The sequence below is a fragment of the Podarcis liolepis genome (assembly GCF_965112155.1).
Source record: "Podarcis liolepis genome assembly, chromosome: 11".
Taxonomy (NCBI): domain Eukaryota; kingdom Metazoa; phylum Chordata; class Lepidosauria; order Squamata; family Lacertidae; genus Podarcis; species Podarcis liolepis.
In genome coordinates, this window is record NC_139565.1 from 173,066 (window position 1) to 187,986 (window position 14,921).

Genomic DNA, 14,921 nt, shown 5'->3' on the forward strand with positions numbered 1-14,921 from the left:
CAGGTGACAGTCTGCTAGAAACCATTCTGTCTCACTAATAAAACACGTTGCAGATCTTCGCCATTTTCCCCTCAGACTAGAAAAAGGTGGGCAGTTTTCGAACACGCTGAAGATTTAATACTCCTTTCCAACTCCCAGAATCTCTGCAGCATTCTTATCACAGTCCCCCAAATTATTTTCCTTCCAGCAAGAGATTTATGGCTCTGTTAAACTTTATCTTATATTACATTCTGTCAGTAGAACACACAAATCTGTCTCTTTTTCCTTGTCTGTTTTTTAAAACAGAGGTGAGGGGAATTACTCTGTCTTTCCAACACATCATACTTGAGCTTCCCCTCCCCCTCCTTTCTTCATTTCAGATCACACACAGTTTCCATTTTTGCTTGTTAATATCAATATTACCTCTACGTCCCTGCCTCACTTGTAAATATCTTTTTATCTTGTATTCTGGAGAGGGTTGCAGAATCATAAATATATAAAAGAAACTTAGAATAAACAAACCATAGGCTTCCCTCTCCCCAACTGACTCTCACGCCGAAGAAAATCTTATCTCAATTCAAACCTTTGATCCATGCAGCTGATATGATCTGCAATATGTTGTTGCAATCCTTTTCCAGCAGGTGCCAGTACTTTAAAGCCAATTAAAAATCCAATTTAACGGAGAACCTCTGCTTCCCAATGGCAGCGTAGGAGGGTTTTCACCAGGCAAAGTGCTTTTGAACTCATAGCCTCCCTGGCCCCCGCAATCCATGCTGGAGCAAGAGCTAGGTGCCAAGACAGACTCCAAGTGAAGCCCATTACCCCCATCCCTGGGGGGAATTTGCAAGAATGATTTACCCTCTATCATCCTTGTTTTTCGTTTGCCGACATTCTCCTGCTGTCGTGGGGGCTGCCTCTGTTAAGGCAGACTGGAACTGGAAGCCCTTAAATAATGTTTCAACATGAATGGAAATTGCCAAGAATACAGCTGATGATTAAGTGATAATTTTGGGTAATAGATTGCAATTGGAAATCATTTAAAATATTCATTGCAGCAACATCAAAAACTAAGGATGCATTGACAACGGCGAGTGGAAGGTCACTTAAATAAAACTGTATTAATTTGCTAATAATTTGTAAAAATTGGGCTGTAATTTGGAAAATCAATAAAAATAATTGGAAGCATGATAAGCCCATGGACAGCATCAACTTATCTATATACTGTCACCCTATGAAATTTTTCTGGGGCTGGGGGGAGATTATCTTTGGAGAAAATACTTAATGGGCCAAATGTGGATCATGGGCCCTAACTGCCTGCCCCTGCTTTAGAAAGGTGGCTGGTCCACATAAATCAGTAAGTCAAACTATGGCTTAGAGAGGCCGCATGAATGTGCAAGGACCCAGGGAGATTGTCTCCCCAATCCTTTTCACTGTTATACTACACTAAGCTAGGCCAAGGTTTGGTTTAGTGTGTGATCTGAACCAAGGTTTGCAGTTAAGCTCTCAACTCCCTGACCAGGTTTGATCTTCGTTACAACATCTGGTTAGTAAAGAAAAAGCTTAACCATGTGCCCCGGTGCTCCAAACGGTATGGCAGTAAATAAGACTGAGCAGGAGCCCAAGTGGCCATGTGCTCCTCTCCAGGAGCCTGCAAGTGTACATGGTGTTGCTAAGTCTGCATTTGGCTTAGTGGGAACCAGGTCACTGTCACGGAGCTAGCTGACATGGCTCCTGAGTTGGATGAGGAGGAGTGAGAGGGGCCAGCAGAAGAGGAAGCACTGGAAGGAGTGGGAGAGCAAGGGGAGGTGGAGGCAGGGCTGCCTGATCTTAGGGAGCCCCAGACCACTCCAGCTCTGGCACAGAGGGAGAAGGCACACCACTGTCCTGCCCAGGACAGGAGGGGGTTAAAGCGTAGGGAACAACGCAGACATATGAGATTACCCAGACTGCTTTGCTGGAGGCGGAGCCCCCACTGCCAGGATTGGTTGCCGATGATTCGGATGCATGAAGAGATGCTCTGTACTTTGTAAATATTTGTACAATAAAGACTGTAAATACCACTACCGTCAAGCCGAGGGATTTATTGCGAAGGGCAAACCTCCCCCCCTTACAGTCATGCTCAGTAGACTCAAGAGAATTTTATCGTGTCCGATCTTTCCATAAAGTTAATATACACAAGTTTGCTTATTCTGCATCAGTTCTAGTTAGAGTCAGAAAATACGATTTTAAATTCCACAAATATGACTTACCTTCACTACTAGATAGATATCCGGAGATGGATATGTTACAGAAAATACTGCAGACCTTGCCTGACTAGATGAGTCAATACATGGAACATGTGATCGCAAGAACCCTTTGAATTGTTCAGAGTTCAAGTCACAATGAAAATTTTCTGAGATCTTTAAAAAAAATGTAAAAACAAAAAGATATTTCACAACTTTTGCAGGAACTGGTGCACAACCTATATAAGTAAATAATCACAGCATTCTCACAGGCCCATAAAAGATCAGCGTACACAGTTGGGACTGATGAGCATTTACTGTTCCCAACTCTAATCCTGCGGAAAGCCATCTAATTCAGATTTTAATTTGATCCTGACTTGTTTTTAAGAGGTGATTTAATTATTGTTTAATTTTATATCAATATTATATATTTGATGTTAGGCACCCTGAGCCAAGTCTCAGCCGGGGAGGACGGGATACAAATAAAAGGTATTATTATTATTATTATTATTATTATTATTATTATTATTATTATTATTATACTAATGTGTGTGTGAATTCTGGTGTGGGTGTTGTTTTAAGCACTGGAACAGAGCCAGTTGCTTTAGAGGTGAGATTGCACAGCTTCAGAGGACATTTTGGCTCTGGGGAGTCAGAGAAATGTGATTTTTTACACTCAGGAACTCTCTCTGATCCCAAAGGTCCCTCTGAGGGATTTTGGTGAGGTTAAAATGAAAGACCCACACAAATGCAAATATTGGTTTTTAGCCAAGTAAATTCTACTCAGACCAGACCCACTGAAATCAATTGCCCTAAATTAGTTACGCCCGTCAACAGGCCTGCTCTCAATTTAATTAGCTCTGGATACAACCCAGAGACAGAATCTCAAAAGTCCGCCAAAATTAGTTCTCACTCATCCATCACTGTGTCTAATTACAGTGGTGCCTCGCAAGACGAAATTAATTCGTTCAGCAAGTTTTTTCTTCTTGCGAGTTTTTCGTCTTGCGAAGCACGGTTTCCCATAGGAATGCATTGAAAATCAATTAATGCGTTCCTATGGAAACCGCTTGCCAGGCTGGCGGTGCGGAGAAGGGCTTTTCTCCCCACCGCAAGCCTTCAGGACAGGTACGGGAACAGAGGGGAAGGGGCGCAGCGCTTCTCCTCTGTTCCCGGGGCTTGCGGTGGGAGGAGGGTTTTTCCTCCCCACCGCCAACATTCAGAACAGCATTCTGAATGTTGGCGGTGGGAAGGAAAACCCTCCTCCCACCGCAAGTCTTCAGGACAGCCATCCGAAGGCTGGCGCGGGGAGAAGGTCTCTCCGCCCCACCGCCAGGCTTCGGAGCAGCCTTCCGAAGGCTGGCGACGGGAGGAGGTCTCTCCGCCCCACCGCCAGGCTTCGGAGCAGCCTTCCGAAGGCTGGCAGTGGGGCGGAGAGACCTCCTCCCGCCGCCAGCCTTCGGAGCAGCCTTCCGAAGCCTGGCGGTGGGGCGGAGAGACCTCCTCCCGCCGCCAGCCTTTGGAGCAGCCTTCCGAAGCCTGGCGGTGGGGCGGAGAGACCTCCTCCCGCCGCCAGCCTTCGGAGCAGCCTTCCGAAGCCTGGCGGTGGGGCGGAGAGACCTCCTCCCGCCGCCAGCCTTCGGAGCAGCCTTTCGAAGCCTGGCGGTGGGGCAGAGAGACCTCCTCCCGCCGCCAGCCTTTGGAGCAGCCTTCCGAAGCCTGGCAGCGGGAGGAGGTCTCTCCGCCCCACCGCCAGGCTTCGGAGCAGCCTTCCGAAGGCTGGCGGCGGGAGGAGGTCCCTCCGCCCCACTGCCAGCCTTCGGAGGAGGTCCGAGGACAGTGGGGAAGACGCGCTGCGCTTCCCCGCTGTCCCGGAGATTTCCCTATGGGCTTTCGTCTTGCGAAGGAAGCCCATAGGGAAATTTGTTTTGCGAAGCGCCTCCAAAATGGAAAACCCTTTCGTCTAGCGGGTTTTCCGTCTTGCGAGGCGTTCGTCTTGTGGGGCACCACTGTAACTGCAGTGGATAAATAAGGTGGTGGTTTTCTCAAAGCATATTTTAGAAACTGCTGAATTAATTTCATAATGACTGATTTTATTTTGCAAAACATGGCAAGCAGCTTATTATGGTTGATTATTATGATTCATAAACTACAGTCAGTTGTGAAAATGTTGAGTTGCACAAACTTAAGGATAGGGTACATCCAAAGGATATTTACCGTGTGGTGACCATTTGTCAATATATTGTTGCAGCATGCATGCAGCTAAGGGGAAATCCATGGCTACCTATCACATTCGGACACGTCCCATGCCTCTGCTACCTTACTGCTTCAACTGATTGCAGAGCTCTGGTAAACGTTGCCTCAACTTTCCATGTGGCTTCCTATCTCCCACAGTCATCTGTAGCCACCCAAAGCACAGTCCCAACAATTCATATGCGAACAATTTTGAAATGAGGGAGGGGGTGGTGTTTTTAACTAATGCCTTGTTTACATTGTTTTATCATTACCCTTGGTTTTGTTCATCTGCACTCTTACCTTTTTCCTTTCTTTTATATCATAGAGGGCTAAGCATGCGAATAATGGCTCAATTTCAATCTCAAATCTGAAACAGGAAAAGATGGGGTACTGATTAATAACTACGCACATTTTACACATGTAAACAAAACACAACACAAGGGTTAATGTGCAGTATCTGTGCACTGGCAACATTAATTTAACTCAAGTTCTGGCTTGTCCTTTAATCCTCCTTCCCTACTCTAAACAAACTTTAAGTGTATGTGCTTTGCATATTCTTCACTTCCAACCCGTCTCCCTCCATCCTTCCTTCTGTTTTTCTCCACTGTCCTTTTTACATTGTAAGCTCCTCGGGGACAGAGACCTGGCTGTTTCTGCCTATGACCAACTGTAGATGATGATGTCAGGCTCGGGGAATTCTATCCCTCCCCTGGTGGCAGCAAGAAGCAGGGAATATCAAAGAGAGCCCTGACTAATGAGTTTATTTAATCATCACGGTGAGAGACAAATAAATTGATGGCGTTGCTCCAACTGAGTTCCTCCCTGCTCCCTTCCTAGCAACAGCACCTCCCCTTACGGTGTCTGCCTGAGGCCAAGTGTCTCTCCATCGTTTGCTCTTGCACTCTTAACAAACGCCGAGTTCTAGGAGATGGGGGGTCAGCTATACTCTCCAGTGACAACATGTCAGCTGGCTGCTCTGGCTCTGCCTCCCCCTTCTCTTCTCCCAACACCTCCCAACTCTTCTTTTTGCCTGTCTCTGAGCTGTGATCTTCCTCAAACCCCTGCTGTAAATTAATACTGCCTTTCTCTTCTCTGGAAGCTTCAGGAGGGGGGGCGGTCTCCTCAATCTCCCCCCGCCTTAAGTCCAGTCCCTGACAGACGATGATGATAAAATCTGAGATACACATTTGATTATCACTCCACTACATTTTGACTTCTGCCATAGTAAAATAGCGTTTGATATTACATTTGGTCTTTGTTATCTTAAATTTGTTCCATTTTTAAAAAGAAGAGCACATTGTCAGATACAAGCAAAATGGTTGTCAGTGATAATATGAAGAGGAATATATGGGTTACTATTAATTGTTCACTATTATTAGTGCATTTTGGCAATTTTTCCATATTACCGTATGGGCCCAAATATAAGCCACTCCCTTAAAATTCCACAGGCACTCACACCCATTCCGTTTTACCGTATGTCTGTTTCAGCAGCGAAGCCAATTTTTGTAAGTTCGTGAATTTAAGCCGCACTTTAACTTTTCATGGTCGGAAATTGGAAGAAAAAAAAGTGTAGCTTATACTCAGGCCAATATGGTATTATTATTTTCAATCCAGCAGAAAAGAGCAGATCCGTAGTGTCAGGGAACTGCCATCGGAAGGAAGGGAGGTGAAAGGGTTCACACAGGTTGGGAGAGACTCAGCAGCTGAAGAGGGAACCAGTAGGGGGAGAGGAGGTGAGCTGAGGGAAAGTGAGCTGGAGGGATGGCTCAGAGACACTTCCAGCAAAAACAGTGGGGAGGTTTCAGGACCTCCTGTAGGGACACCCACTCCTCGCCGGAAACTGTCACGCAGAGAGTCCAGAAGACGTGTTTCCGTTAAGGAGCTTTTATGTTGGAAGCGATTCCGAAAGCAACCACTGTCGGAACCTGCCAGCGACTGACGGAGCCATGTTTAAGGGGCTCCGTTACAAACAGAGGTTTGCAAACTTGACCAAACTCTGAGGGACTTGGATTTTACGCACAAGCAGCTCATCGTCCCATCACAGCATTCCGACAGTCTCCGTGAGCAGCTTGTGCAGGAGAAGGCATCATGAGCAACCCAGCCGGAACCGGAGAAGCAGGAGCTGGAGCGGGTCCAAGCCTGGAAGAAAGGTACCGGGCGTTGGAGGTCCAGCTAGCGCTGCAGACGGCGAGGCTCGAGGAGAGGAGGGCTCAAGATGCAGAGAAGGGGAAAACCACCCCACTCGCCAGAAAGTTGCCAGGATTGGTGCAGAAGTTTGGGGGGGAGCCCAAGGACTATCATGCCTTTAGGACAGAGATGCAATATGCCCTTAATCTGCAGTTTGATGACTTTCCCGACGAGGAATCGCGGGTGGCTTTTGTGATTGGGCATCTCGAACAGGGGGCGAAAGGCTGGGTGAGGCCCCTGATGGCAACGAATAATGACATCCTGAAGGACACGAGGAAGTTTTTTCGTGCCATGGATCTGATGTTTTCCAGCGATATTGAGCAGGGAGTGGTACGCAGACAGTTAATGGCGTGCAAACAGGGGAGCCGATCTGTTCGTGAGTACTGGACTGAGTTTACCATGTTGATCCATAAATTGGGGTGGGATCTATCGGCGGAACCCATTCAAATGCTCTTTGAAGAAGGGCTTTCTTCGGCGGTAAAGGATGAACTTTCCCGGGCACCCAGGGCGGAGTCTATGGACCAGCTGACCAAATCAGCGCTGACCATAGGAGCGCGCCAAGAGGCGAGAGCCTTGGAGAGGCGGGAAGGGAAAGGGGAACGTTGGAGGGAGCTTCGCATTCCAGAGATTCCAGAGCCACCATTCCCGCCGGGAGAGCCGATGGAAATTGGAACAGCGCGCGCGCGCGGTTTCAAAGCCCAGTGAAGAGCGGAAGAAGGAGGGGAAGGGCGCCAAGAAATGTTATCTCTGCCAACAGCCAGGTCATTTTGCCAGAGTCTGCCCCCAAAGAAAGGAATGGCAAGGAATGGCGGGAGCTGTTGGGGAGAGGGAGGAAAAGGTACTGGAACAAGTAAAAGCCAACGCCTGGCTGCCACCGTCAGGGCACAGCAGCCAGGCCAAAGAGCAGTGAAAGTGCCCACGCCGGAACCTCCTAAACCCGCCCTAGTGATAGAGGTGTTACTAGAGCTGCCTAACGGACACCCACTAAAGATAAAGGCGCTATTGGACTCAGGCAGCTCCTGCAATTTCATGAGTAAGGAGTTTGCTGCTGAGCACCAGATACAGACTATCCCTTTAAGTAACCCTTTGCAGGTGACCACGATCGATGGAAGGGAGCTGCTGGGAGGAGAAGTCAGCCAGCAGACCGTCCCAATGATAATGAGGGTAGCAAGACACACTGAGCTAATAGCGTTTAATGTGGCTACCTTAGGAGGAGCTCCCATTATTTTGGGGATGAGCTGGCTAGCGTTACATGATCCGCTAGTGGGCTGGCATCAGAGAGTGGTCTCCTTTGGGTCAGCACATTGTCTAGAACACTGCAAAGAGCGGGAGGCTCAAGGAGGGGCCAGAGCCACTCTAGCAGGGACGGAAGTAACAGAGAAGGGGAAGGTTCCCCAACAATATGCCGACCTGAGCAACGTCTTCAGCGAAAGGGAGGCAGACAAACTACCCCCACATAGACCCTTTGACTGTCAAATCAATTTACTCCCTGGGGCACAGCTCCCTGTAGGCAAGCTGTACGCCATGTCAGACAGAGAGATGCAGGAGCTAAGGGAGTTCATTGACAAGAACCTGAAGAGAGGGTTCATCAGAGAGTCCAGGGCGGTGGGGGGCAGCCCAGTGTTTTTTGTGGATAAAAAAAACACGGACAAACCTAGACTTGTAGTGGACTTCAGGGCCTTAAATGCAGTGTCAGAACCAGTGACTTTCCCGATGCCCAGAATTGATGACATTTTGACAAGGGTCAGGAAGGGAAAGATTTTCACTAAACTGGACCTGAGGGGGGCGTACAACCTGATACGAATAAGGAAGGGGGATGAATGGAAAACCACCATGTTCACCCCTTTGGGGGCATTTGAATATTTAGTTATGCCCTTCAGCCTACAAGCAGGCTCCGCGTGCTTTCAATCGTTTATGAACCACGTCCTGGGGCCTTTGCTTTACAAGAATTGTGTGGCCTTCTTAGATGACGTGTTAGTATATTCAGAGAATGAGGAGCAGCATGTAAAAGACGTCAGGGAAGTGTTGGGCAGACTGCAAGCCAATCAGCTGTGGGTGAAGCTAGAGAAGTGTCAGTTTCATGCCAAGGAGGTGGAATTCCTGGGGTACCGCTTGTCGGACAAGGGATTGGCCATGGATCCTGGCAAGGTCCAAGCGGTACTGGAATGGAAAACACCGAAAACAAGGAAGGATGTGCAAAGATTCCTTGGATTTGGAAACTTCTATCGGAAGTTCATCAGAAATTTTGCCCACTTGACGGCTCCCATTACGGACTGTCTCAGCAGTAAGAGGAAATTTGTTTGGACGGCGGAGGCGGAGCGAGCTTTTGAGGAGCTGAAAAGGGCGTTCGCTTCGGAAGAACAGCTCCTGCATGTGGATTTACAAAAACCGATGCGAGTGGAAACGGACGCATCAGACCGGGCTGTGGGGGCGGTGCTTCTGCAGCCTGGCAAGGAGGAGTCGGAGTGGAGACCGTGTGCCTTTTTTTCGCGAAAGCTGAACAAATCTGAGAGGAACTACACGGTGTAGTTCCTCTCAGAGGCTAGAACTACTAGCCATTCATGAAGCGTTCAGGAGATGGAGGCATTTATTAATTGGGGCACAACATAAGGTGCAAGTGTGCACGGACCACAAGAACTTAGAGTATTGGAGAACGGCACGAGTGCTCAACCAACGGCAAGTGAGATGGGCCCAGGAGTTCTCCAAATTCCACTTTGAAGAAGAAGAGAAGAAGAGTTTGGATTTGATATCCCGCCTTTCACTCCCCTTCAGGAGTCTCAAAGCGGCTAACATTCTCCTTTCCCTTCCTCCCCCACAACAAACACTCTGTGAGGTGAGTGGGGCTGAGAGACTTCACAGAAGTGTGACTGGCCCAAGGTCACCCAGCAGCTGCATGTGGAGGAGTGGAGACACGAACCCGGTTTCCCAGATTACGTGACTCTTAACCACTACACCACACTGGCTTTGAAATTTGTTATGTGCCAGGTCCAGAAAATGTTAGGGCGGACGCTCTCTCACGCAAACCTGAATATTTGGAAGGGGAGGGGGCACCCGAAGAGAGACATGTCATCCCAGAGGACCGCTGGGTGTGTGGGGCGGCATTGGTGGGGCAAAGAGAACTGGTAGAGGAAACAGAGAATGATGAATACGCCCAGAATAAGCTCAGAGGTCTTAGGGGTGAGGGAGAGGAACCAGGGGGTTTCGAGGAAAGAAATGGAGCTTTGTAGCCTGCTCGCATGCAGTCACGCCGGAAGAGACAGCGAAGTTATTTGTAGAACACATTTTTAGGTTGCACGGGGTGCCATTGAGGGTGGTCTCAGACAGAGGAAAACAATTTACTTCCAGGTTCTGGAGGAAGCTCATGAGCTTACTGCAGGTGGAGGTCAACTTTTCGACTGCCCGGCACCCTGAAACCAACGGGCAGGCGGAAAGAGCAAATGGTGTCCTCCAGCAATACCTGAGGTGTTATGTCAATGACAGAGAGAATGACTGGGTAGAAAAGTTGGCGCTGGCGGAATTTGCCTACAACAATGCCGAGAATGTGTCCACAGGGATGAGCCCCTTCTTGGCTAATTATGGGTGTCATCCCAGGGCTTTCCCAGGGGGAGGAGGGGAGAGATGGAGCGTCCCGGCAGCCGAGCATTTTGTAGAAGAAATGGAAGCAATCCATCGTCAGCTCCAACTCAACTTAGAAAGGGCGAAGGAAGAATACAAGAGGCAGGCAGACAAGAACCGAAGGGAAGGTGAAACCATAAGGGTGGGAGATCGGGTGTGGCTGTCAACCCAAGGGTTGCCGTTCAAAGGAGGTTGTAAGAAATTAAGACCCAGGAGATTGGGTCCCTTTGAGGTCATTCAACAAGTCAACCCAGTGGCTTTCAGGCTCCGGTTACCCAACCACATGAAACTGCACCCAGTATTTCACAGGTCGTTACTGTCACCGTATGAGGGGGGACGAGAAGGGATGGCCACTCGGGGACCGGTCATAGAAGAAAGGGAATGCAGGAGCCATGTGGCAGAAATCCTCGACGCCAGGTGGAAGGGGGATCAGGTGGAGTATTTGGTAGCGTGGGAAGGAGAACCGGAGTCAGAAAACACTTGGGTAATAGCAGAAGATATCAATGACGAGGTATTGATAGAAACGTTCCATCAAAGGTTCCCAAGGAAACCTCAGCCTGTGGAGAGGTTCCGGAGGGAATACTTTGGGACCACCGATGAGGAGGAAGAGTTGGAAGGATTCCCGGACTCGGAAGGGGAGATGGACTCTGAGGAGGAGGAGTACTTCGAGACCAGGAACCGCAACAGGTGGAGAGAAGTGTTCGAGACATCGGAAGATGAAGGAAGTTCCTTCCGGGGTTTTGCCTCCTCACCGCCCGTAGAGGAGGGGGCGGGAGGGGGTGAAGGGGGCCCTGGAGGGGAGGTGGATGTCAGGGAACCGCCATCGGAAGGAAGGGAGGTGAAAGGGCTCACACAGGTTGGGAGAGACTCAGCAGCTGAAGAGGGAACCAGTAGGGGGAGAGGAGGTGAGCTGAGGGAAAGTGAGCTGGAGGGATGGCTCAGAGACACTTCCAGCAAAAACAGTGGGGAGGTTTCAGGACCTCCTGTAGGGACACCCACTCCTCGCCGGAAACTGTCACGCAGAGAGTCCAGAAGACGTGTTTCCGTTAAGGAGCTTTTATGTTGGAAGCGATTCCGAAAGCAACCACTGTCGGAACCTGCCAGCGACTGACGGAGCCATGTTTAAGGGGCTCCGTTACAGACAGAGGTTTGCAAACTTGACCAAACTCTGAGGGACTTGGATTTTACGCACAAGCAGCTCATCATCCCATCACACGTACGTGGGTTTCTCCCCTCTTCATGGCCTTCAAAGCCAAAAAAACTTCAGTTAAACTAAGACATGAGAGGGTTTTTTAAAATATCCTGAAGTAGAGACAAGGCTTGCAAAATACTTGACGGGTAAATATTTCAGGAGGCTGCCTCTGTAGGTGGTGTACTGACTGTGAGAGAATCAGAAACATTTCACACAAGCAAAAGACTACCACGTTAGAGAGAAAAGTTCAACACCTGTCCTCTCACTGATCTGCTAATTTTCTTTTTGCCTAAAGAAAAAGGTAAATAAGGGAAGAATCCACCAATATGATCTCACATCTGCAGGCTGAAGTTGCAGAGTCTATTCTACCATCTCAGAAGTGCCCACCTCATTCTACTGCATGTGTAGGTGTAACCTCAACCTCTGAAGGTCACATGATGGAACAATATCCAAACCTGAAAACATGCCCTGTGGAACCAGAAGTCACAGAGATACTTACTTCAGAGTCTGTACTTTCACCAATATCCTATTGCCCAGATATTCCTTGGGGCACTCAGGCACCGGACGTATTTCCACAGCATCCTCCTATTAACAAACACATTATGGAACAGTTCTTTTTGATCCAAATATTTATGATGCTTCTGTGTTATCAGTCCCAACAAAAGCAGACGTAACCCAGGCTGCACACAAAACAACAAGGGTGATATCCAACTAAATCATATCCAAAGCAGATCCACTGAAATCAAAGAATGCAAGTAACTTAAGTCCATTGATTTCAATGGGTCTCCTCTGAGAAGGGGGTGGGGAACCTCAGGCCTGGCATGTGGCACTTGGAATGTTTCCAAGAGCAGAATAGGTCCTCCCTCTGAAAAGGCTCCCCAGTCTTGACTTTGTGCATGACTTAGTTTGGTAACATTCAGTAAGATACTCACATACAGTGGTACCTCGGGTTAAGAACTTAATTCGTTCTGTAGGTCCGTTCTTAACCTGAAACTGTTCTTAACATGAGGTACCACTTTAGCTAACGGGGCCTCCCACTGCCGCCGCACGATTTCTGTTCTCATCATGAAGCAAAGTTCTTAACCCGAGGTAATATTTCTGCGTTAGCGGAGTATGTAACCTGAAGCGTATGTAACCTGAAGCGTAAGTAACCCGAGGTACTACTGTACAGATCTCCCAAACCATATGCTTCAGGCAATTCAACCAACAAGTCTGCCATGAACAAGTTGGAGCAAAGCCATTAATCCTTTAAATTTAATTTATAACCTACATGCTAATCCCTTTAATGTATTCCTTCAGCTGAAGTCGGAAATGCCAACCCACCTCACAAACCCTTCTAGTTCTAATGAAAGAATGAGATATCTGCACATGAAACCTAAGGAAAGTAAGGCTGATCCACAAGGCCATAACAGGCTTTCATTTGATTGTGGAATGGCAACTTTTAATTAGCTCTCATTGAAGTTGGAGTGAATTTGGCTGCATGATAATCTGAGTGCTCCATCAGAGCTCAGAGGTAATGATTTAGTATCACAGCAAAAAGCCACATTGCAGGCTTTGTCTGAGGTTCTGGTTTTCCACAGGTTGAGGTTCTTTACTGGATACACTTGGCACACTTCTAGCCTGTGGGATCTGTGTGTGACACTTATTTCCCCTATACAGTCATGGTAAGATGTACTATCTGTTCCAAAGAGGTGCACTCTTTGGAGCAGATACCCAAGGCTATATTCAACATCATGAGAATGAGGGTCCTAAATGTAGGACAGAAGGCTGGATGACCACATTTTGAAGCAAGTGAAGCAATGAATGTTACTATAGAAAGAACCTCCCCCCGAAAAACATATTAAATTCAGAGTCTAAACTTATCTATGTGCACCACTGACAAGAGCATGTAGAGCTGCTGTTAACCTGAGTTGGTTCCTCTTAAACATCACATGGAACTACACATTGTGTCATGCTACTGTTCCAATTCAACTTAAGGAGGAATATAACTGCACCAACAGAGACACGTTCTAAGAGCATGTTGCCTTTCTACAGCCTCTGGCAACCTGATGCTCTGGCTAGGGATGCCGGAAGTTATAGCCCAAAACATCTGGTGTGACCAGGTTGGCAAAGCCTGCACTAACATAACGTGGTCAACACAGAGACAGCAAGCAAAGCACATTGGTGAGATGTTTTGTGGGCACAGACTGAGGCAAGCTCACAACTCTTGTTTGAATCTTAATTCTTTGTGAGATATTTCCTTGTTAAGCATGCAACTGCACAATGCAGGTTTATGGCTCACCTCATCTATACTGGGATACAGTGCAAACAGTTCTGCAGGCCTGTTGGCTTGTCGTTGCTCCTCATTTTGCCTTCGAAAGTCTTCTGCACTAATGTGCTGCAACAGGTCTGCCAGACGAGCATCTGGCTGTAGGCTGCGCAGGTCAAAGTCCCCAGATGTCAGTGTGGCTCGACTGGAGTCATCACAGAGGACTTTTAAATGCCTGGGAGCTGTCTGCTCAAGTGGGCATGAAGTAGGAGGCAACATCATTAATCACTTTTTAGTTTCCAGATGTTAAAGATACTCAGTATTTCTCTGCCATAATTCTTTTTCAACTCACTGCAATAATACCTTTGAAAGAACTATTCTCCAAAACAAGTAACAGATGATATTGACAGACTAAGGCCAAGCTAAATATTTCCCCTTTTGTTTTTGTGGGATCATTTCTCCCCTGCAAAAAACGGGCAGGAGTTTGGGTTATCACAAGAGAAGTGATTGAATTCTAATAACTTTAGGGTAGGGGGGGGTAAAGAAAAGGTGGCATGGTTTCTCCTTTTTCTTTATTTCATTATTATTATTATTTCAAAAAATGAAAGATAGGGTAGAAGCTCTGGTGATATTTATGAACTGCAACCTTTACTGGAAAAGGGAAGGGTGCACTGATATTTCAGGGGTGAAATCACTGGGACCATATGGAGAGCCAGTCACATGAAAGCATTGTCATGTGAAATGCCCTCTCCCCAGTTGTAGCCACACATGGATAAAGATGGGCTTTGGGCACTGGCAGAGGAAGAGGAGTGGGGGGGGGGACGCACCGCCCCCACCAGCACGATCCTGGTGGGGTTCCATTGCGGCTGTGCCCCCTCACATGCTGGGCACCCCGCTCCCGCAGGCAGTGCCCCCACCCCCAGAACGCACGCCACGCCCCTGCGGTCAGCGCACCATGCCTCTGGGACGTGTGCCAGCCCCGTCCCGCCTGCTCTCCGCCCCCCGCCCCCCCCCCGGTGCCAGAGCATGTATTGCTATGAACAGTGCTATTTTTCTAGAAAAAGAGATGCCGGAACTCACTGTGAATGCCTCCCTTGTTCTCTCATAATGACAATGGTGCCTGAGAGGTGCTAGAATTGAGTTCCAGTGGCTAAAAAAAAGCTCAGTTTATGAGGGGGTTTTTTTGGGGGGGGTGCCAGATCCCTCTAATCCCTGGATCCAGCAAGTGTTAAAATCTAATCAAGTC

At 48.1% G+C, this 14,921-nt stretch overlaps 1 protein-coding gene across 3 annotated transcripts in view; it reads right to left on the bottom strand.

The window, feature by feature from the left end:
• DOCK8 (dedicator of cytokinesis 8) overlaps positions 1-14,921 on the bottom strand; it is a 167,469-nt gene that overhangs the window by 123,215 nt on the left and 29,333 nt on the right. For all 3 annotated transcript variants that reach the window (XM_083464727.1, XM_083464728.1, XM_083464729.1), the window contains 4 exons: positions 13,709-13,921; positions 11,927-12,012; positions 4,734-4,800; positions 2,229-2,378 (listed from right to left, as the gene is read on the bottom strand). In XM_083464727.1, the coding sequence (XP_083320853.1) occupies positions 2,229-2,378; positions 4,734-4,800; positions 11,927-12,012; positions 13,709-13,921 (516 nt within the window). The remainder of the gene's footprint in view (positions 1-2,228; positions 2,379-4,733; positions 4,801-11,926; positions 12,013-13,708; positions 13,922-14,921) is intronic.